General features: G+C 44.7%; 1 protein-coding gene across 4 annotated transcripts in view; it reads right to left on the bottom strand.

The window, feature by feature from the left end:
• Positions 1-9,064: 9,064 nt before the first annotated feature.
• ST3GAL1 (ST3 beta-galactoside alpha-2,3-sialyltransferase 1) overlaps positions 9,065-22,375 on the bottom strand; it is a 135,317-nt gene continuing 122,006 nt past the window's right edge. For all 4 annotated transcript variants that reach the window (XM_030553865.1, XM_030553864.1, XM_030553862.1 and 1 more), the window contains 3 exons: positions 16,114-16,159; positions 12,561-12,680; positions 9,065-10,683 (listed from right to left, as the gene is read on the bottom strand). In XM_030553865.1, the coding sequence (XP_030409725.1) occupies positions 10,510-10,683; positions 12,561-12,680; positions 16,114-16,159 (340 nt within the window). In that variant the 3' untranslated portion in view covers positions 9,065-10,509. The remainder of the gene's footprint in view (positions 10,684-12,560; positions 12,681-16,113; positions 16,160-22,375) is intronic.

Below are 22,375 nucleotides of genomic sequence, written 5' to 3' on the forward strand. Positions count from 1 at the left end.
GGGCGGCAAAAAAGCCAGAGCCGGCCCTGTCTGTTGGTGACTTAATTCATCTGCCTCCAACAAGCAGTGGCAGTTATGTAGGTGGGAGAAACTCTGTCCACACTGGCACTTAGGTTGGTGTAACTTATGTCACTTGGAAGGTGGCTTATTCACACCCGAGTGACGTAAGTTATACCAACATATGTGGTAGTGGTAGACAGAGCCTAGGATTTCACCTCGCTTTAGTTACTAGCTGTCACATGTGGTAGGAACACAGCTTTTTAGTCAAGATGCACCCTTAGAGACGGGTCTGAGTCTCCCAGGGCAGCTCTAGGGGCACTGCAAGCTTATGCCCTCAAACCTGCAACTCCAATCTTGGCCTAAAGCCTCAATAAATAATAACAGCAGGAATTTGGAATTAGATCTTGTGAGAAATTTCTTTCAGCGACGCTTGAGCTCTGGAAGCTGGCTTGCTAAGGCAAATCCCTTCTTGCCCAGTGCTCTTCATTCATTGCTTCCTCTGTAGTGGAGAATATCTATGTTGTTCTAGAGAAGCTTTTCTTAAGACTGGCCCACAGCTGTAGGCTGAACAAAGTCCTGGTGTGTGGTGCTAAGTTTTGGTAAGGTCTGATATCATGGGATTTACACTGGCAGCTGCGTTCAGTGCTGGCATGACCTTGGCACAGAGGAATCAGTCGTGACATCTGCGCTCCGCACTGCTTTTTCAATAACTGAGCATTGGTGATGCACAAGTGCTTTAGGTATCACAGGTTCTTTAGCAAATAGTAGTCTGTCCTCCCCCTTCCTTAAACTAGGCTGCCTATTATTTTTCTGTCCCACGCCCAGCCATTAAACTCCTCCCAAAGAGCATCTGTACCCCCATCATTGCTAAATTCCCACATCATGAATAGATCTGTATGATAATGCCCATTTTGTAGCTGGGGAACCAAGTCCTAGAGCGGTGAAGTGTCTTGCCCAAAAGTCATAGGCATCGCTGGGTCTAGAAGCCAAGACCCCTGCTCTAAGATCAGGACAGACCAGCCTGTTCTGGCTTTTGTAGAAGAATGTTAAGACTGAACCTCAGAGGTTCACCTACTTATTCTGGAGAATTGTGGGTCTTTTCCTCCGACTTCTCCACTCCTACAAACGACAGAATCCGGAGACACCAGTAGACCTGACTGAACATCATGCTGTGCTCACCCATTAGGTGAACCACACTTTAGTTCATACTGTGTGACGATAACAAAAATGAACTGAGCTCTCCTGCTCCCTGCAAGTCTGTATGAAAGACAATTAGGAACCCTGCTTTTAAAGGTGTTGAGGGACTCCCTTGCCTTTTAACGTATCAGTTTTAATTGCTACTCTGTATATGAACCATCAGAGAAATTCATGCTAGGGAGAGAAATCTATATTCTTCCCATGTGAATGTTGTGTTTTTCCAAATGGCAAAATAAACAGAATCCTTCCTCTGGCTACTATACTTGGTCTGTCTGTCTCAGTTTCCTGGTTGTTGTTGCTGCTGCATTTCTTGCTGGTCCCACAAGTCACTTGCTTGTAATTTTATGCAAACTACCTTACTGGCAAGATCACTTCAGACAGAGCAGTAGCTCTTCCATGCAGTTCTGCCTGTGAGTCAATATAAAGCAGCAAGACGGTTTCAAGAACAGGCTGCCGTCTGCCTGTCTGCACCACCAGAGCTTTGAGGAAATGGCAAGGAGGAACCCTTAGGGACTGGGGAAAGAGCTGTTCCTTCAACACTTGGGTGCACAGGGTTCCACACAACTTTCTAGCTTCATGCCATTTAACAGCAAGCAATGCCAGCATAGATCCCAAGGAAGAGGGGCCAGAGGGGGTCCTAAAATTGGCATGAGATCAAAGTTGGTCATACAGGGCTTGAGTCTCCTCCCCCTTGAACCGATGTTCTGCATCCCATCTTCAATGGGGGTAGAGAGAAGACATATAACAGCCACTGAGGTTAGACCTATTCCACAATCAACTGCGGGCAGGTCCCATATCTCAGTCCTCATGGAACAACTCGAAATGGCCAATTACATGGCCCATGTTGGGAACCAGGCATTGGCCCTTAACATGACTGTGAAACCCACAGTTATTCTCCCGGCTGTGTCACACTAACCAGCAGTTCAAATTTTCAGCATGTTTAATGTGGGTTAAGCCATATCAGCCGATCATGGTCAGTTTGTCATTGATGCAGCATTGATTAAACTATGTGCTGGATGGATAAGCAAGTGTCAATTTGCTCTCAGGGACGTGGCCTCTGAAGGACAGGCTAAAGAGTGGCCCTCCAATAACTGTCAGACCACTGGCTAAGTCCAATAGCAAAGCGAGCTGAATTGCACTGTCTGATCTTAAATTAATTACAGCTGCATTGTCGTACCACTGCCTCAGATTCCTACCGTTAAGCAGACTGCTTGGATGAATTTCAATGGATAGGATTTTGCTTTTGAATTAAATTTATATCTGACAGGATCTGTGGACCCTGGCTCCTTTTTTTTTTTTTTTTTAAAGGCTATTAAGTGGAAACAGCCATAAGGAAATAAAATGCGAGGCTAGCGAAGAGTATTAAGAAAGCAGATTTAGGAAAGGAAATTCACTTATAGTAACTCCAACAAGCTCTTCAAAAACACCCAATTGCACCCACCCCTAGACCGGGACTGGGTAAGGGTGCTTTGAATGTAACCTTTCATTTTTCATGAAGTAGTTGGGACTGATCTGAAATCCTCTGAAGTCACCAAGCATCCTTCTATTGATTTCAATGAGTTTTGATCCAGCCCTTACCAAATTTAGATTTGGAAAGATATCCACTGCCATGAAAGAGTGCTAAGGGCTGTAACGTTGCGTTTGGATCAGTATAATGCTATTGAGAAGCTCCAGGCTGGTTTGAAGCTGAAATCCAGTCATGGAACAGGCATATCTGAGGCAGGGTAAGGTTTGCCCCAGATCAGATCAGCACTACTCACTGCTGCTCCGCAGTTCCCACCAGTTCCTTATGGCACACATGACTGTGTTTCAGCTTTGATATCCCACACTATTTCCAGTGAGTAATTCCCAGGACATGCTATGACAGAGCCTGTCATTAACACATATAGACAGGATTTCCAGGAACCCCACCCAACCGTATGCCCAAATTGAAAGAATTATTTTAGATAAAGAGGAGGGAATTCAGCCCAGCACCAGATTCCACCCACAAGGGGAGAGAAACCCCTTTGTTCAGGGTGGGGACTTTGCTTGGCTGACAGCATCTGGAGTAATTGTCCAAATCAACTAGTGTCCTGTAGGCTGGTCGGCCCTCTCCAGTACTTATTCTGGAGAATTGTAGGTCTTTTCTGCCATTTTCTCCACTCCTATAAATAACAGAATCCAGAGACACCAGTAGAACCAACTGAACATCAAGGTGTGCTCAAACTAGTCATCTCAGGCCTCTTCACTTGTTTGTATACATTGGCCTAAAGGGGCCCAAGACTGGAACACGCCCCTCCCCATGCTAGGCATTGTACAGACCCTCCCTGCCCCAAAGAGTTTACAATCTCTAACAGACCGACAAGTGATTGTCAGAAGCCCAGCTGCGACAGCTACCGTCCTTTGCTGCCATTGCTTGCTGAGTCCCCCCTCCCCACCTATGTGGCCCCTGCTCTACCTCGCACTGGTCAGGCCTCAGCTGCGCTACTGTGTCCAGTTCCAAATATCACACCTTAAGAAAGATATGGACAAATTTTGAGATAGGCAGAGGAGAGGCACAAAAATGATAAAATATTTTGTAAGCCTGATCTATGAGGAAAGGTTAAAAAGCTGGGGATGTTTCCTCTTGAGAAAAGAATCAGAACGGGACAAACCAGATAGTCTTCAAGTATGTTAAAGGCTGATACAAAGATCAAGTGTTCTCCATGTCCACTGAAGCTAGGACAAGAAGTAATGGGCTTAATCTGCAGCAAGGGAGCTTTAAGTTAAATATTAGGAAAAACTTTCCAACTATAAGGCTAATTAAACACTGAAATAGGCCTCCTAGGGCGGTTGTGGAAACCCCATCATTGGCAGTTTTTAAGAACAGGTTAGACAAACACCTGTCTGGGATGGTCTAGATTTATTTAGTCCTGCTTCAACCCAGGGGGATGGATTATAGGTCCCTTCCAGCCCCACATTTCTATGGTTCTGGGATTCTCTTCAGAGAAGGAACCAGAACCTACCTAGCCCCAATCACCAGGCAAAATTTCTACTCTGAGAGCACATGCACGGGCAAACCATCCACTCGCTTTGCATATGCGTATCCATGTGCACGTGCGCACATTGTCTCTCTCTCTCACATCTGAAGAAGTGAGGTTTTTTTACCTATGAAAGCTTATGACCAAATAAAGCTGTTAGTCCTTGAGGTGCCACCGGTCTCCTTGTTGTTTTTGTGGATACAGACTCACACGGCTACCCCGATACTTGACACACACTCTCTCTCTCTCTCTCTTTTGAAGCCCCATTACCCCCATTTGAAAATGGCATTTATCCTGATGTACAATAAGCATGTCCCCCAAAACAGAACAGCCAGCTGCCCTGGACTTTACAATAGAGCCAGAAATAAAAGTCACAGTCAAATCCACAGTAAAGCAGTAGCAGCTGCTCCTAACTCCCTACAGCAGAAAATAACCAGCCAAACTAAAAACTGAGCCTACGCAATTCCTTTGCCTCCCTAGACACCAGATTGTGTAATGCCCCTTCTTCGCAGCTCAGATCTACCAAGTTTAGACGTCTCACGTAAAAGTTCCCAGCAGTTCAGGGGCCATTGGCTATAGGTTAAGTACCCTAGTGTGATGCTCTGTACCTTGGGGGACCACCCTTCAACCCCATGTTCATCTTTATAAAATGATTGTGTGGTCTCCAATGCAAAGTTTGTCATGGTGGGTGTCTTCGGAAGGCTCATGATGCACTGACCATTGTTGTTATAGTAATGTTATGGTAATTGTTGTTATAGGTTATAATTTTCATGTATATGGTTATGAGGCTGAAAATGTATCCTCATAGCTTAAAGCAGGCCCAGGCAAAACTCTCCAAGAGCAGAAAGGCAGTTCACACCTCATTAGGTCATGTATGGAACGAACCCGGCCCAGCCTCACAGGAACAAAGGACGCTGCCCTAGGTAGCAGCAAAAGAATCTGTTGGACTCTCGAGTTGCGCCCCCTTCCCTTGGTCAGTTTGGGACTACAATGAGGTAATTGTCACCTGACTGAAGGGGGGGGCAAAGCCAAGAGGGAAGAAAGAACAGGATAAAAGGGAGTGACATTTGCCATGTTCTTCCTCTCTCTTCCACCTACATCTACAGACACTACACCAAATGACTGAAGCGCTGATCAAAGAGGGGAGTCTGGCTGAAGAGCAACCAACCAGCCTCTGCTGAGAAGCATCCAAGTTTGTAAGGGCATGAAAAGTGATAAGATCAGCTTAGAATGCATTTTATTTCATTTGACCAAATCTGACTTGTTGTGCTTTGACTTATAATCACTCAAAATCTACCTTTGTATTTAATAAATCTGTTTATTCTACCTGAAGCAGTGCATTTGGTTTGAAGCGTGTCAGAGACTCCCCTTGGGATAACAAGCCTGGTACATATCAGTTTCTTTGTTAAATTAACGAGCTCATATAAGCTTGCAGCATCCACTGGGCATAACTAGACACTGCAAGACGGAGGTTCCTACGGTTGTATCTGGGACCAGAGATACTGGCTAGTGTCATTTGGTTGCACAATCCAAGGAGCAGCTTACATGCCAGAGGCTGTGCGTGAGCAGCCCAGGAGTGGGGGCTGTCACAGCAGAGCAGGGTAAGGCTGGCTTCCAGAGTCAAGGATTGGAGTGACCAAGCAGATCACCGGTCCGGCTAACACCAGAGGGGAATGTAACCCCCAGTAAGGAACCTTATGTGGGCAAACCCGTGTAAAAGTTATTGCAGACAAAGAGCCAGCCCTGACAGCACCTCTCACAACAGGCAACAGTCACAATTGGGCTGGCCCTTAAAGAAGAGCTGGGCTCAGGCCTTCTGTCTAATTGTCTGCATCCCAGGTGACGGGGCTGGGTCAGGCAATGGTAGCCATTCTGACCAACATTTTCAAACTGATTTCAGGGAGGTTTACCCAACCCCTTGCCTGACTCTCCTCTTTGGCATCCCCCCTCCACACCAGCAGCCTGACCCATGAACCCATATGCCCATCCCTTCCAAATCTGACTGAGTGGAGCACAGGGCTGCAGCATCACTCAGGTGTGGCCTAGTCACCTCTCCTTGAGGAGATAACATTGTTACATAGGGAATTGGGAGTTTTCTGGCTGACATACTGCGAGACATGGTCCATACAATCGTAGCTCAAGGACAGGCATCCTATAAGAGGGCGTCTGCTCCGTCAAAGGCTAGGGTTTGCTAAAGAGATTCAAGTGGGCCTGGCAAAGCTTCCCTGCTCAGAGTGTTCTGGGGCCTGATATAAGGGTAATGGGAATACATCTAACTGCCTGTAGAGATGCTTCTGCATGAGATCCAGAGGCAGTGGGGAAGAAGCTCTCCCTGTTAGCCAAAGGCAAAAGCCTGGAGCTACATGAAGCAGGAGGCAGGAGCAAATTCTTAAGAGAGAATTAGGTGGCCATAAGGGGTAGAATGGATTGCTGAGTCTGGAGAATGCAGAGGGCAAGATTTTAACAGGATTCAAAAAAGAACTAGATAAATTCATGAAGGATAGGTCCATCTATGGCTATTAGTCAGGATGGGCAGGGATGGTGTCCCCAGTGTGCGTTTGCAAGAAGCTGGGAATGGGTGACAGGGGATGGATCATTTGATGATTAATTGTCCTGTTCACTCCCTCTGGGGCACCTGGCATTGGCCACTGTCAGAAAACAGGATACTGGGCTAGATGGACCTTTGGTCTGACCCAGTACAGCTGTTCTTATGAGTCTAACTATGAGTTAAATTGAAGGGGAGAGTAGGCATGAGTTGTGATGGTTTGGTTGAGTGGGGGAAGGAAAGAAACTTTGGCAGATTAAGACTCAGTTACAGTGACCATCACAGGAGACTACCTTTGGGAATTCATGATAACGCCACTCAGATAGACAGCAATCGAGGGTGTACAGATAGAGACACCTTTGACAATCTGATTGATTAGAATAAAAAATTTATTTTGATTCTCACTGAATTGAAAAATTCAACAATAAATAAAATGTCGACGTATGAGTGACCCAGACTCCCTTCAATCAGACAGAGACTGATGAGAATAATCAACGTGCTCCAAGGAAAGAGAACTAGGAAGAAGCATCTGGAGATCAAAAAAAAAAAAGGCTCAAGAAATTCATTTTGGTTAAAAACAAACCATGCAATCAAGAAGTGCATTGGAGATTGTGCATTGGTAGCAAATGCAGTTCAAGATTTAATGTTATAGTTTTTTTTTTTTTTTAAAGTTCTCAGTTCCTAGCAGGACGACAGTTGAAAATACTGGCAGCAGGAATGGAATTCTCCAGTGTCCTCTTTTGCTGCCTCCTCACTTACAAACCAGTTGGATGATCAGAGCAAACTGGAAGTTAGATAACCAGATCCCACTGATTTTCAATTGGGAGTTTGACCCCAAACTGCCAACTTCTATTACAAGCCAATGGCAGTTTGGTGCCGAACTGCCAGAAGCGCCTTTGAAAGTCTCTCCTAGATATTTATCAGCAAACTTTCTCATTTACAAAAGAAATGCAAAAATAGCGTTCATGTTGTACACATGTCTGCAAAACTCAGCCACCAAAGCACAGGCTGAAAAGATTACACTGCTGTTAAATCAAATTCTCAGAGTATTTTTTTAAAATCAACCATTTTGAGGGAAACAGGGTAGTTTGTCACCTGCCTGGGAAACACTGAATTATAATAATCATTAAAAAATGGTAATATCAAAAATATGATTCCAGTGGATATTGTTCATTCTTCTACAAAGTGATTTTAGAAGAGAAAATAAGTTTTGTTACAACTGCAGAATCATGCCCTTATCCTGGAAACATGCATGAGGGTGGCTCTTTTGGCCATCTTTCTAGGACAGCAGCTCTCAATATCGGGGTTACTAAGAGGTGACAGGTTTCGAGAACTCTAATCTTCCCCTATTGCTAAACGGAGGGTGTCATGGGTAAGTGGATGGAGACTTGTGGATGTGTGTGTGGGGTGTCGTGTTATGGAAAAGGTTGGAAGCTACTGTGAAAATGAAGTGTGTGAAGCTTGTCCTTCATGTTCTGTGAATCTAGTGGGCCAGCTGGTACGTGTAAAGTTACTCACACTGGCAAGTGGTTGGAGGATGGAGGGAATAGAGAGAATTGGACTGATCTTGCCATGGCATTATAAATCTGAATGTACACACACACAGAAAAACCAGACATGGCAAAAAAATGTGGGGCTGAAATCCTGGCCTTAAAATCATAGACTATCAGGACTGAAAGGGACCTCAGGAGGTCATCTAGTCCAACCCCCTGCTCAAAGCAGGACCAATCCCCAACTAAATCATCCCAGCCAGGGCTTTGTCAAGCCTGACCTTAAAAACCTCTAAGGATGGAGAATCCACTACCTCCCTAGGTAACCCTTCCAGTGCTTTACCACCCTCCTAGTGAAATAGCTTTTCCTAATATTCAACCGAAACCTTATTGAAGTCAATGGCAAAACTCCATTGACTTCAGTGGGGCCAGGCTTTCACCTATGGTACTGACATAGTGGTAACTAAAACAGACACTGCCACCAAATTGGCTAATGAATGAACATGCTATTTCTTAGTTAGCTGGCATGTGTGTGTGTTTAATTACCACAGAGTCCAATCACCACAATAAAACAAACAAACAAAAAACAAACAAAAAACAAACAAATAAGAAAAATATCAAACCAGCAGCTCTTTCACGATCTGCTCCAGAGCCCACTGAAGTTCATTGGAAAGACAAGCACTGGCTTCCCTGGGTATCGGATATGGTTCATAGATTCCTTGAATCCCATCTTCATGATATTATGAAGCAAGTGCTGCTGTCCTCAAATCACCCTCCCCTCCCGATTTCATACTTTAACTCATGTTTAAAATATCAATGAACAACAGAAATGAAGGTCAAATAGATTTTAGAAAGAATCTGTGTAGACAAAATCTCCAATACAACATTTCTTATTCACCTCTTGCTGCACAGAAGTAATAATGTTCATATATACAGTTCTCTAAAGATACAAATCTTTCCGAGGTCTGGATCATACCATAGAATCAATACATAGAGGATATGCCCTGGAAGATGCTCATGCAGTTCTGTTCACTCTTATAGCTCCCATCCTCATACTTTCACTTAAATACATTTAAATAGATATCACCTTCTAAGTTGTAAAAAATAGAATAAAAAATGTCCTATCAATTTTTGGATTTTTTTTCTCCTTTTTTTTTTTAAAAGGTAAAAGTTACCTTTAAAAACTACCCTTGGTTTTTTTCCCCTCGTCAAGTAGAATACAGGAGGTGTTATTATTAGTTTAGAATACAAAATGATACCATGTAAAGACTAAGCTTTGGTTAATTCTTTTTCCTATAAAAATTTTAATTTAGGGATTTTCGTCTTTAAAAAAAATTACATCTGTTGCACAAATATAAAAGGCACATGTAAACCACTGAAAGAAAAAAAATGTCCACTGCTCTACCTTGAATGGATTCAATAAAAATTAGCATTCAGAGTATCTATCAAAAATAAAATAAAATACAATTATATTTAAAGAAACCCAAACCAACCAGTGGCTGAAAAGGCCAATTTTTGCTAGCATTTTCAATCACAAACTTATTTTGTTTTTCTTGGTCTCATTATGGCTGTGTAGGATGCTACATTAAAATATGCAGTTAACTGGAGATGAAGGATTTGATCCAGAATTTCTCGATGTGGATTGATACATTGCCAGAATTAGCCATTACACCTTGCGAGTCAGGTACATCACCTTTGTCCATAATATAATGCAGAACCAGAAATGAGACAGTGAAGGAAAGAGATGGTTTAAAGAAAAGATCAACAGCAGAATAAGTGAACGTGTTCTTTTGAGGTAATCCTTACTACAGTGTTCACAGCCAGCCATGTTGGTGGGACATTCAGGAAGCTGCTTTCACCTCTCCTCTTCAGGGCATTCCTGCCTTATGCAAGGAAAGGACACACACATACAGTAATTCCTAGAAAATGATCTCCTACTTTACCCTAACAGCAAGAGGCACATCTCTCCCAGTATTTCAAGACTGAATAATTCCATACATCCTCTATGATTCCACACATCATTTATTCCCCACAACTGACGATTAGGTCCCCAACGTCTCAATTCTCAAATTAGGAAATCAAGTGCAGTATGGAACCAATACTGCATGCTACTTTCATTCAATGATTGTCACATCAGTGAGAGACCCTTCCTCAGCTGCAGAGTCTCATATTCAAATATGGTCAGCTCCCAAGATCATCTTCGATAAGCCACTTCAAACACTTCACTAACTGACCCCTGCTGGAAATTGCAGCCACAAATCACTGCCTACGGTAAGGGTCATCTGCCCTTGAAAAAACGGATTTTGTCAATAGAGGCAAGAGTCAAAGTGATATTGGACTCGAAATCCCCATCATGGACCATGGTTTTCCGAAAAGCCCCCCCGGCAGCGTTGTTTTCCCAGTAATGATGCCAGTTGCCATTGCTGTCTGCTCCAAAACCGTACACATCCACCTAACAAGAAAGAGAATGAAAAATGTTACATCCTGAAAAGACTTTGCCTTTGGCTTGGTGTGTTCTTAATTGACATTTTGAGGAAACTCTGGTGATTCTCAACATTTTCTGCACTGCTCTTATTTATTGCTGATATTGTGGTAGCTCCTAGGCACATCAGTCATGGACCAGGCCCCAGTTGTGCTAGGTTCTGAACAAACAGGAAAAAAAAGACAGTCCCTGCCCCAAAGAGCTTTCAATCTAAGGAAATCATACTGGGACCTCGTTTTCCATACCAGAGTCCTCCTGGAACCCCTCTTCACCTAGCCAGGACTTCCCTGCCACTTAGCAACATTGAAAGAACTGGGTGGTCATGACAGCCTAAAGCAGTTTTTGACCCCAGGAGTCATGAGCCCTAGGTGGAAGATCCCTTCTCTACTGAATAAAGACCTCAAAGATAGGAGAAATTCTTGGCCCCTCTCTACTATATTTAATTGGATTTTTCCAAATGACAACTCTTGTCTAGGCACATTTAGATGCCTACCTATCCAGAGATCCGGCTGCATGGGCATCAATACCCAAAGGTATGAGGAGTACTTTATTGGCACTATGGTCAAATCCTACAACTCCTACTCAGTCCTTAATTAAGTATTGATGCGAAGGGGAGTTAGACTGAGTGAGGACTTCAGGACTCCGCCTTATAGACATTTTACCCCTAGGTACGTGCTCTGCGCTGCACTGGTTCTGTAGCACAACAGTAATATTTCATAGTAGTTTAAGGTTATTCGTCTGTGGGTTTGGATTTCCTTCATAAACATATTTCCAAGAAAGAAATATATCTTGCAAGAAAGAAACAAACAACTCCTCTGACATTTTGCAGGCTGCATCTCATCCCAGGCTAGAATTTTCAGCCCACCGCCTCCCCAGCTGCTAGGGATAGGGGCAGAGAGAACTGGAGCCTCCTCTCCCCTTCCCCTCCCCCTGCATGGGCGGCGGGTGAACCGCTGGCCAGAGGATGCTGGTCCCCAGCTGGCCCCACTCCACTGCCCGAGGACCTCCTCCCTCTTCCCCCACCTGAGCCCCACTCCTCCCTGCAACTGCCAGCCCCCAGCCTCAGCGCATAGGGTGGGTAGTGCGAATTCTCCCTTGCCCCGAGCACAAGCCAGGCAGCGCGCGCCCCCCTGGTCCCTACCACAGGGCGGGCAGCCTCAGTGCCTCCAGGCTCGCCCCCACAACCGAGCGCCAGGCGGGGCCCATCAGCCACGCCAGCCCTAGCACGCTGCTTCCTTGAAGAGGAGCAATCTGCTTTGGCTGTGGCCCAGGGCAAACAGGGCTTCGGGGAGGCGCGTGGGCAGGGCCACGCCAGGCTATTTGTGGAGGCACAGCCTTCTCCAGTCTATACAATGCACTGCCCATGCTCCCTAGGCTAGAGAATTTCACCCAGTAATTCCTATAGTGCAGTGAATTGTCCCCACTGTATAAACTCCCAGGCCCAGAAAGCAAAAGGTACTAGGAAATTGGCCATCTGCCATACACAGAAGGGGCACATGGATTACATGAGATCAAGCAGGCTGAGGACCTCTTGTGTTTAATTGGACTCCTCTGAAATGCACTTCAAACCTTAATGCTTAATCATGTTTTTTTTACTTTGTTTGAAAATTCATTTATATTTGCGACTGTTTCCATGTTATTTCCGACTCGCAGACACATCTTGTCTAACAGCTGAACTCCAACGCTGAAGGAAACTTGAAGTAAGAGGAAGCAAAGATGGAAAGAGGCCGATAAAGTTGAACAAATATCTAGGGCTCTCGTGTTAGCATCTGCTACCATTACAGCCCTTGACCCCAACACAGTATTGGTGCACAGTGAAGCAAGGAATGGAACAGTTTGGTCTTTACCTCATCGCACAGGTGGAGTGCAAATATCACGGACAGAATGCCTGTCGAGGGGTATCTTCCGTGATGCTGCAGCCAGTGGTCATAAACATATTTGATAAAAACTGGGTGATAGACCAGGATCTGTGGAGAATTGGAGAGTTGCATTCACAGTTCGTAAGAAACAGTGGTTGTTCCCTAACAGGACAGGTAGGGTGGGTGGGGAGGAAAATTGACCCGAGCTGAGGCTCTGGGCCTGGACTTCTATTTCTGGCTCAGCTTCAGTCTCAATGTGTGGTTCTGAGCAAGTTCCTGAACCTCTGTTTTTGTACAGCACCAATCACACCCACCTGCCTCACAGGGGAATTATGGGGCAGATTAATACGTACATAGCACATAGAGGTCCCTGGCTGGAAAGTTCCAAAGAGCAGCAAGTGTTAAAGCTCCTGGTTCTATGCATTGCCCCAAATCCTTCCCTCAGAGCAGAGTCTCAGCAGAGATGTGCTTGGAAACTCCTCAAGAGCATCATCCCCCATTCCCGGGCTGCACTGGCAGACTCAGGCCTAGAACAGTCCCTGGACAGTCCGTTCTGTTCCCCTTCCCTGTGGGATCGCTCCCTATTCAGAGCGGGGTAGAAAGGCAACATCCACTCCTCACACCTCCATCATCTGCAATGCTGGCTAAGGCTAGAGTTTTCCATTCCAGCCCCGCTTGGCCCTCCCATGCCGAGTTTGTGATGAGAAGGACAGCAAGGTATCTGATTAGCTTCAGGTTTGCCTTTTTACAGCGAGTCAGGGGTTAATTGTGGATATCTCTGGCCTGGTCCACACTACACAGTTAAATCGATTTAAACAGTGTTAAATCGATTTAACTCTGTACCCGTCCACACTACAAGGCACTTTAAATCGATTTTAAGGGCTCTTAAAATCGATTTCTGTACTCCTCCCCAATGAGAGGAGTAACCCTAAAATCGATATTACTATATCGATTTAGGGTAGTGTGGACGGAAATTGAAGTTATTGGTCTCATTCTTTAATGTAGCTACCCAGAGTGCACCGCTCCGGAAATCGATGGTAGCCTAGGACCATGGACGCACACCACCGAATTAATGTGCCCTAGTGTGGACGCATAAAATCGATTTTATAATATCGGTTTTATAAAACCGGTTTTAGTATTTCGATTTTATGCTGTAGTGTAGACGTAGCCTCTGTGTAGATATGTTTTCACTGGGTGCTTTACAGTTTCCAGAGTGAGGGTAGGAAGACTCTATTTCTACACCTGATGCTTCTGAGGTGCTGCTGTTCTTTTCTGCCAGGTTACATACCACACAGCCTCAGCCAGGCTCTTAATCTGCTTCAGCACCCTTTGTCATTTCCTTTCTTGAAACCCTCACTGCCTTGCTGGAGAAATCATGTCACTTCCTTCCAACTCCCACGCCATGTTCTTGGAAGATGCAACTCTGAACAGGCTATTGGGGCTAGGCAATGCCACAGGTGCTGGATGGCTTGGCACATCAATTAAAAGCCATTTGGGATGACTTCTGACTTTGCCAGCTATGCCCAGGGCCTGTGTTCTATAATAATGGTAGCTTAACACCTTCTGTTAGACCATCTCAAAAGAGCTTTACAGATGTGAGGGTTCATTAATGACAGATAGGTACCTACTGTATCATTATTTCCCCCTCGTTTACAGCAGGAGAATGGAGGCAGAGGGATTTGCCTTAGATCACACCTGAAGTCTGTGGCAGCTCCCAGGTCTCCTGACACATAGTGCTTTAACCACTAGATTATCCTTCCCGGCATGTTTCTTAAGGTGTGCCCTACATTTTAGCAGTGATGGGACCATGAATAATTGGCATACCTAAAACAGATTCACTGTATTTTTCTGATTTAATTATGTGACCAAAAAATCAAATAGACACGTGAGATCAAATTCAAGAACCTCTAGCCTCTTCTGGCTATACTGGGGAACAGTGCCCAAGGAGGAGACAGTTCCCGGCACTGGGAAATTCAGTTTCCACCTACTCTGCAGGAAAGGAATGTTTGTTACAAACCCCCATCCATTCCCTTAGGGCAGCTGGAATTTCAAGGCTCCAAGACTGTGCTTGTAGTTTTAGGGAGTTTCACAGAAGTGCCTATGGGGTTTAGGGGCACAAGTTCTAGTCACGTCAATGGCACTTGTGCTCCTCAACTGCTTTAGTGCTTCTGAAAGTCTCCTGCTTAAAGGACTCCAAAGGCTAGCAATGGCTATCTGAAAATAATGGTTTGATTCTCTCCCTGCCTTTAATTACTCCCCACAACCCATTGTATGCTACCCAAGCTTTTCTGTAATGGATTTGAAACACACAATACCAGACTAAATCAATGATCTGTGGGGGCTGGAATCCTCCTCCAGCAGTAGTCCTAAGTGAGAGGCAGGTGAAACGACCCATTGTTCACCTGTGAAATCATACAGTATTCAAGGTATGCCCTGAAGCATGAAACATCTGTTTAACCTCTTTATGGTAAGTGAATTCCCCAGGCTGACTATGCTCTGTAGGCCTGATCCAATAGCCATTGAAATCATTAGGAGTTTTTCATTAACTTCATCCTCTGATTTGTTTAAAGTTTACCTGTCTTCCTCTTGTGCGTACAAAGAAAGAGTTTCCTAGAACAGCAGTTCTCAATGGGGTGGGGGCGGGGAGGGGGAGCTCTCCTGGGGAGGCATACCAAATTTTCTGGGGTGGAAGGCAGCGATCTTTCCTACTCACTCACAGGGTTGCAATGCCACTTCCTGAAATTTTGCCTCTCTGCCCTTCTGTCATGGTGGAGGGGCAGCTGGGCCAAATTTCACTAAGCAGCACTGCAAACTGGATCACAGAGTCCCAACCCTGACTAGCACTCTTTAATGCTGAAATCGAGAAATACTGCCTGAAAACTTTGTGAATAATAAGGTAAGTGCTTTAGATAGGTTTCCTGGCCTATGCACTGTTAGACTGCCGACTCAAACAACTGATTTATTTAAAGCAGAATCCCCTTCATTGGAATCAACATATTAAATCACCCCAGTTCCATTTAGAGCACACTGGAAAGTCTCATTGTATAAGACAGAGGCTTCAAGCTGGGGGGAGCGATGGAAAAAGGATTGAGAACGCCTGTCCTAGAAAATGAGATTCATCCCTTGAGTTCAAGTAATTTAATTAAAAAAAAAAATAGCATGCACAATTGCTGATGGAAAACTAAACACTGTGTATCTTGTTCACCATTTAAAGTGGTTCTGTTCTAAGACTTTAGTCTACGTCAAACAGAAACATAGAAATTGTTGCACAGGATCAGACCAGTAGGCCAGATGGTTCTGATCAGTATCAGAGGAAGCTATAAACCTTCTTAATGGGCAGAAATGGTTAAGTGCTGAACCACAAGCCAGTAAATATTTAGCCCAGCTAAAAATGTAACTGTGGGTATTTTTATTACTTGCGTAATTATTTGCATACTTTGGATTCTCTCAAGCTATTTGTCCCAAGAGTATCTTGTGGCAGGAATTTCTGCAGGATGATTAACAGAATAGTCAAACAGAAAAAAAAACAGACACAACTCACCTTGTCTCTTTTCACTTTGATTTTACGGGGAACTGGAGCATATGTGCTGTTAAAGAAAAAAATACCCAGATTAGTAAAAGCCAAATGAAAGGTATATTTTAAAGCTAAAAAAAAAGTATATTGTTAAAAAAATATATCAGGAAGAGATTAAAATAAGAATAATTGTGACTGAAAATAATAAATATAACAAATTCATGGAAAATATGCTACCATTTCAACATCTCACTGAAAAATGACCACGCAGAAATGAATCACACCTTAACCGGGGAGTTTTGTTTCAGCCTAATGCATGGCTTGCATACATTTTACCACTAGGGAGAGACTCACTCCCTCTTAATCGTTCTGGATAGTATTCATTACTTTCAGCGGATGCCTGCAGTTATTATTAAGTTGTTACTAATGGACAGTCAGTTACCGCCCACACCACCACTCACAGTATCTGGCCCCATCCCACATGCCCTCAGAACACTGCCCCACCCCTCTCAAACAGCTGGGAAGAATCAGAAGTTGCCAGCAGCTGCTAATGTAAAGTTTTTGGTGGCTAGATCTTACAGTTGTGCTTGCAAGTCCCTGGGCTCGGTGAATGCCAGAGTCCTGTGTTCAGAAAGAAAAGCCTGATTTCCTCTACATCCCAGGCACAAGCCATTCTGGCATAATACTACTGGTCACATGTGTGCAGGGATCCCACAACACACACACGTAAAGTGTCCGCGTGTTTTCTTGAAGAAAGAGCAAACTGGAGCACTGGTTTCATGTTGTTCAGAATGCACCTTAAACTATGCTCAATCCTTGCCTTAAAACATAAAAAGACAGAGCTTACCCTCTGAACAAACCACCAAGGAGGGAAAGGAAACCACTGCAAGATTCCTATTGGTTGGATCTAAATGTTTAGAGTTTATTTTTAACTCTTTTTTATTATTAGGTATATTTTTAACTCCTTCCTATTTTTAACTCATGCTTATATTAATCTTCTTATCTAGCCCTTCTCTATTATCCTTTGTTACTGTTTCTTACGTCTGGGCTATCCTTAAAACTTAGGTCAACACAGCTTCGGCGTTCAGGGGCGTGAAAAATCCAGTGCCTCCCGTTGCTTGGGGAGGTGCTTCTCCTACCATGATGGAAACATCCCTTCCATTGGTGTAGGCTGCACTCACCCTATGGAGTTATGCTGATATAGTTATGGTGCCGTAACTATCTCTGCTATAGTCCCTGTAGCGTAGACAGTTACTAGCGTTAACAGAGGAAGTCTTGGTGGTTTTAGGTCATATTCGGGACTGTGGAGGCAAGAGCGCTCCCTTGCTGGGAGTTGCAAGAGTCAGCAGGTGAATGAGTGAGGGGAACGAAGAGAATGGACTTTGGGAGACATGGCAGATTAACAGGCATGAACTAGTGATCGTCAAATGTTCCTGCATTCCGAGGGCCTCTCATCTACTCCAGATCTTGCATGGCCAGGTGAATATATACACCCTGACAGAAAGGAAAGCGAGAGCACCTAAAGTCCAGATGGGAGAGAGACAAATCACGACTAAGGTAGGAATCACTGAGGGAGGGCACAAGCTGGGCTTGAAGGAGAGAGTGTTCAAACTGAATAGGGGGCTTTTTCAGGCCCAGTGTGACTGGCCTGTAGCAAAGCCTTCGGGCTGAGCCACACAAGCTAGTAGGCATAAAATAATCTGAGGGAGGAATGAGGAATGGAATCAGGAGGCAGCAGGGGCCTAGTTACACCTGCTGAGACACAAAAAGTGCTGCCCTGACAATCCGACAGTGGGGCCTGAGCTGGGGCCAGGCCTGTTGAAACAAAGCCACGTGGGCTGCTTACCACTGATTCTCTTTACCAGATTTTTCATCGAGTGGCACAGTGGCTGCACAGAAGCCTCTTGTGTCCAGACTTGTGCTCAGTTTGACTGGCAGCTCAGGGAGATTGATACCCACTATGCTGCAGCCAGCCCCTATGTATGGGCAGCTTGGCAAGGGCGGGCCTTCCAGTCTGCCTGCGAAGCAGGGCCCCGTCTGTTTTAAAACACAACCAAAGGCACCGCCAGTTGCTGCCTTTGTTTGGTTTATTATTCCATAAGTGCTTGTTTGGCTGATGATGTTCTGCAAAGCGCTGGGATATGTTCTATGATTGAACAAACAATAAATGATTTACTCCTGCCTCAAAGCATATTATTTAACGAGGCGGATCAGAGGATTCCATTGTGTTTTATAATAATCAGTACAAAGCTGCAGACAGAAGGCCAGACTGTGCACTCCTTCACTCCGGTGTAAATCGAGAGTAATGCTAGTGACTTGACTCCACTGATTTGAAAAGGTGTAACTAAGAACCTGATCTAAATTATTTGAAAGATTTCTGTTGACTTCCATAGGCTCTGGTTCAGGACTTCAGCGCAGAATTTCTCACAGATTGTTATCATTCATAGAGTTATTGGGGAGGGGAGGAAGAGGGAAATGAACCTGAGAAAAAAGTCAAAGATGGGTTTGTTCTGCCTCTTTTCAAAATGTACCAATTTTTTGGTTTTCAACTATTTTCTGGAGTTTTTAATTGCATGTTTAATTAATTAATTTGCTTAAACCAATCACAATTTTCAAAAGCGACGTTCTCCACCCCTCACCTTTGTTGAAACAGATTTTCCAATTTTGAAAATTTTGGATTTTCAAAATCCCCACCACGTGACATCATCTCCCAAGCAGGAGTGGGATTAGGAAAAAAAAATATATAAAACAGGAAGCTGCGAAAACTCATTTTTGGAAAAAGGCCAGATTTTGGACTTTTTTTAGAAATAGATTTCCTCAGCAACATTTCAAACAGCTCTGATCATCAGTGGGTGAATATATTCATGTAAATCTCCACTTTTCCTCTCTGCTTTAGGCACTGCGGTTGAGCAAAGGGCTAAAACATTTCAAAACACTTTTCCCAGAAGTGAAATAGTTTGACATAGACTTGCTCTCTGCGTGTACAGCGACATCATCAATGATGGGTGCTATGGGGCAAACACCCTAAGTCCTGATTTATAACCAGGATATAACTTCCTACTTAAGAAAAATGTAAAGTGCACAGTTCCATAGATAGAATAACACATGCCCAAGGATGGGCCAGTGTATGCTAATTGGTGAGCAAAAGAAATGTCGGTTTTATTTGTATTCATAGTTCAGTGTTGACAAAGAACAGTCACTAAGTACAGTTAAACTGCCACCTTAAAGACTGCTTGTGACGTGACACATTTTTACTACAAGTTAATGTGTGATGAATCATAGCTAAGGCACCAAAGTGGAACATGAAGCAGGATGCTTTAACCACAAGCTTCTTTCATGCGTCAGCTTTCAACAAGGGCTTGTCTACACTGCAAAGTTGTCGACAAAACTTCTGTCTTTCACAGATACTTAAAAAAGCTCCCCCGTGAAAGACAGAAGTTTTGCTGATGTAAGTGGCAGTGTGAATGCGGCTTTTTCGGCAGGAGCGCTCTCCTGCTGACATAGCTAACGCTGCTCGAGGGGCTGGAAGTATTTTGTCGGCAAAAGTGCCGACAGAGAGCGTGTACACAGGCTGACTTTTAGCAACAAGGCTTATCGCTAAAAGCTGTGTAGACAACCCCAACTAACTGTTGTTCCAGTGACGAATTTCCCCCTCCACCCAGGGTTAGTTCAGTAGATGTTCACAGGCAGCCCTTCACCAAGCTCATCTGCAGCGGTCATCAAGTGGATGAGGAGGGTGAGAAGTAGCTGCTGGAGCAGTGGGGGTGAACACAAAGTTCTGGTCTAGCTTTCCCCACCTGGCATCTCTTCGTCTCCATTTGTTTATCAAACGAAGAAGAAAGAACACAGATCTTTTAGCAGGACCTGGCCCTCACCAGCTCATGGCCATAGGCTAGATGCACTGTTCATACTTCCTGGGTCCACACATCTAATCCTGACTCTCTCCTCATAGTTAGTCTCATCTGTTGAGCTCAGCAGATACAATCCTGTTCCCGTCTCCACAGGACTGATCCCAGAATATCCCCTTCTGTTTCATCTCCAATCCCCCTCAAAGGAGAGTCCCAGCACGTGAAAGGGAGACCTGCCCCTCTCAGTGTTCCTGTGTTGTCTTCTGAAGGCCCATGTACACAGCCACTCTAGAGCCTCTGCTTGCTGCCTCTCAGCAGGCTGGCCAAGCGATGGTATAAACCCTAAGCCTTTTATCTATCCCCCGGGGCTTTCCTGCAGTGGACTCAACTGGAGCTTTGTTCCTCTGGGTCTCCTCCAGAATGCTCAGGTCCTACTCAGCATGTGACTTACAGGGCCTACTCCCAAGTGACCCACACCCAGCTGAGCAACCTGTGGGGTTAGAGCCCCTCCTGGCAGACGGCAGCAGGGGAGTCAGGGACCGAAGCAGTCCCTCCTCTCTTGCTTAAGCTACACCACGAGTTTAGCCCACAGGTGCAAGTCTGCTCTGACAGCACCATGACACGGCATCTTTGCCTACCCACATCTGGTCACTAGTCTCCTTGGGCAGCAGGTTTCTTTCTGAGCTATGAGGAGCAGGTCCCTTGTCCACCAGTGGTTCTGAGCCCTTGTTCACCAGTGGTTCTGAGCCCTTCTCCTCTGTTCTGTTTATTTAACCTCTGGAATCTGCCTGAGTCACACAGCTGGAGACAGATTAGAGAAATTCTGTGCAGAGTCAAGACCGCTCCTCTTTGCCACTCCCTGGGACTAACTTCTTGGTCCTCCAGCTGTCAGCCACAGATCTAGCAAAACAATTTGCTATATATGTAGACTCTGATATAGGATGATGTCAGACTGTTTCAGAATGGGAGACAATACCCCACCAGGAAATGAAATCACACAAGAAATCTAACACTGGGTATGCTTTATGTGGTGGTGGAAGGGAAGGAAGGAGAGGACAGAACTGAGGGGTTGGGAGTTGGAGGAAGAGAGACAGACTGTGAAGAAGCTCCCCCTTTTATAATTACTCTGACATTCCCTCATTATTATTGCTGAACTTTTCAAATACAGTGATACTTGGGATATAACTTGATCTCTGATAGATGGATGCAAATCTATTCTGAACTCTACAAGCACTAAACCAAATTAATCCTCCCCAGACTTCTGTGGAGGAAGTCGACTACTTAGGAGATCACTGTCCTTGTTTTACAGATGGGGAAAACTGAGGCAGACCAATTAAATGACTTGACCAAATGAGCTCATTAGGTACTAGGTAGCTTTGGTTCTTTTTCTGTCTCTGGTGTTCATGTGCCGTGTGACCTTGATGAAGTCCCCATCTCTCTATGCCTCAGTTTCCTCATGTGTAAAATGGAGATAATAATGAGTGCAGAAGTGCTTAGCAGGACGGATCACACAGTACATGAGCCTCGCAGATAGGATTAGGAGCCAGATGCACCTTGTGAGCTCCATGCAGGAAGAATGGATAATGAAAGACCCACTGGAGGTCCCTTCAACCAGCCAGTTCTATCTTCAGCTATGACCCATAGAAGCCTTGTGTATCTGATGGCTAAAAAATACAGTTTCCACTAATTTCCTCCCCAAACTCCACCTGAGAGGCTAGAGGTGAGCAGCCAGAATGAGTCATTGTCCCAGAAACCAGGTCAGGAAGCAAGAAATCAAAGTGGAAACTGGCTAGGACACTGGTGATTTAGAGCAGCAGCAAACATTCTCTACCATTTTTCCAGTTTTGCTGTGCATGGGGACAAGGAGGAGTCTGCTCTGAACACCAAACAATGTGCCCAAAAGTCAAACTGTTACAAGAAAACAAACACAGCAGGGCCAAATTCTGCTCCTGAGTGTGCCTGCAGAACTGGAATCCCCTGATGCACAGGTAGAGGTGGCATTTAGATCCATGCTGGGCTTTTGGCCTCGTCTCTTTTGTGCTGTGGTTACACTTTGTGCTAACACACTATTGTGACCCAGAGAACCCCTCAATGCCAAAAGGCAAAGGATTCAATGCTTGGTAACAGAAACTCTATGTCTCTATGTCTCTATCAGGTCTGACAAACTCACTACATCTAAACACAGTGCTTTCATAGCATTTATCCACAAAGGGTTGGGTAAGATAGCTAATGGAAGCTTGCATCACACTGAGTACTGTATTTAGGGGTGATATTTAAGGAGTTATGAAGATATGTTCAGAGGCAGAGTTGGCAAACAAGTTTTCTGTTAGACAGAGGATGTTTGTTCACCTGTCTCGGTCCATCTGAAAGTTAAGCCAAACACAATGGGATCTACATTTGCATTCCAAATCAACAAACGGCTAGGAAGTCAACACGGGAAG

Source organism: Gopherus evgoodei, chromosome 2, assembly GCF_007399415.2.
Source record: "Gopherus evgoodei ecotype Sinaloan lineage chromosome 2, rGopEvg1_v1.p, whole genome shotgun sequence".
NCBI lineage: Eukaryota > Metazoa > Chordata > Testudines > Testudinidae > Gopherus > Gopherus evgoodei.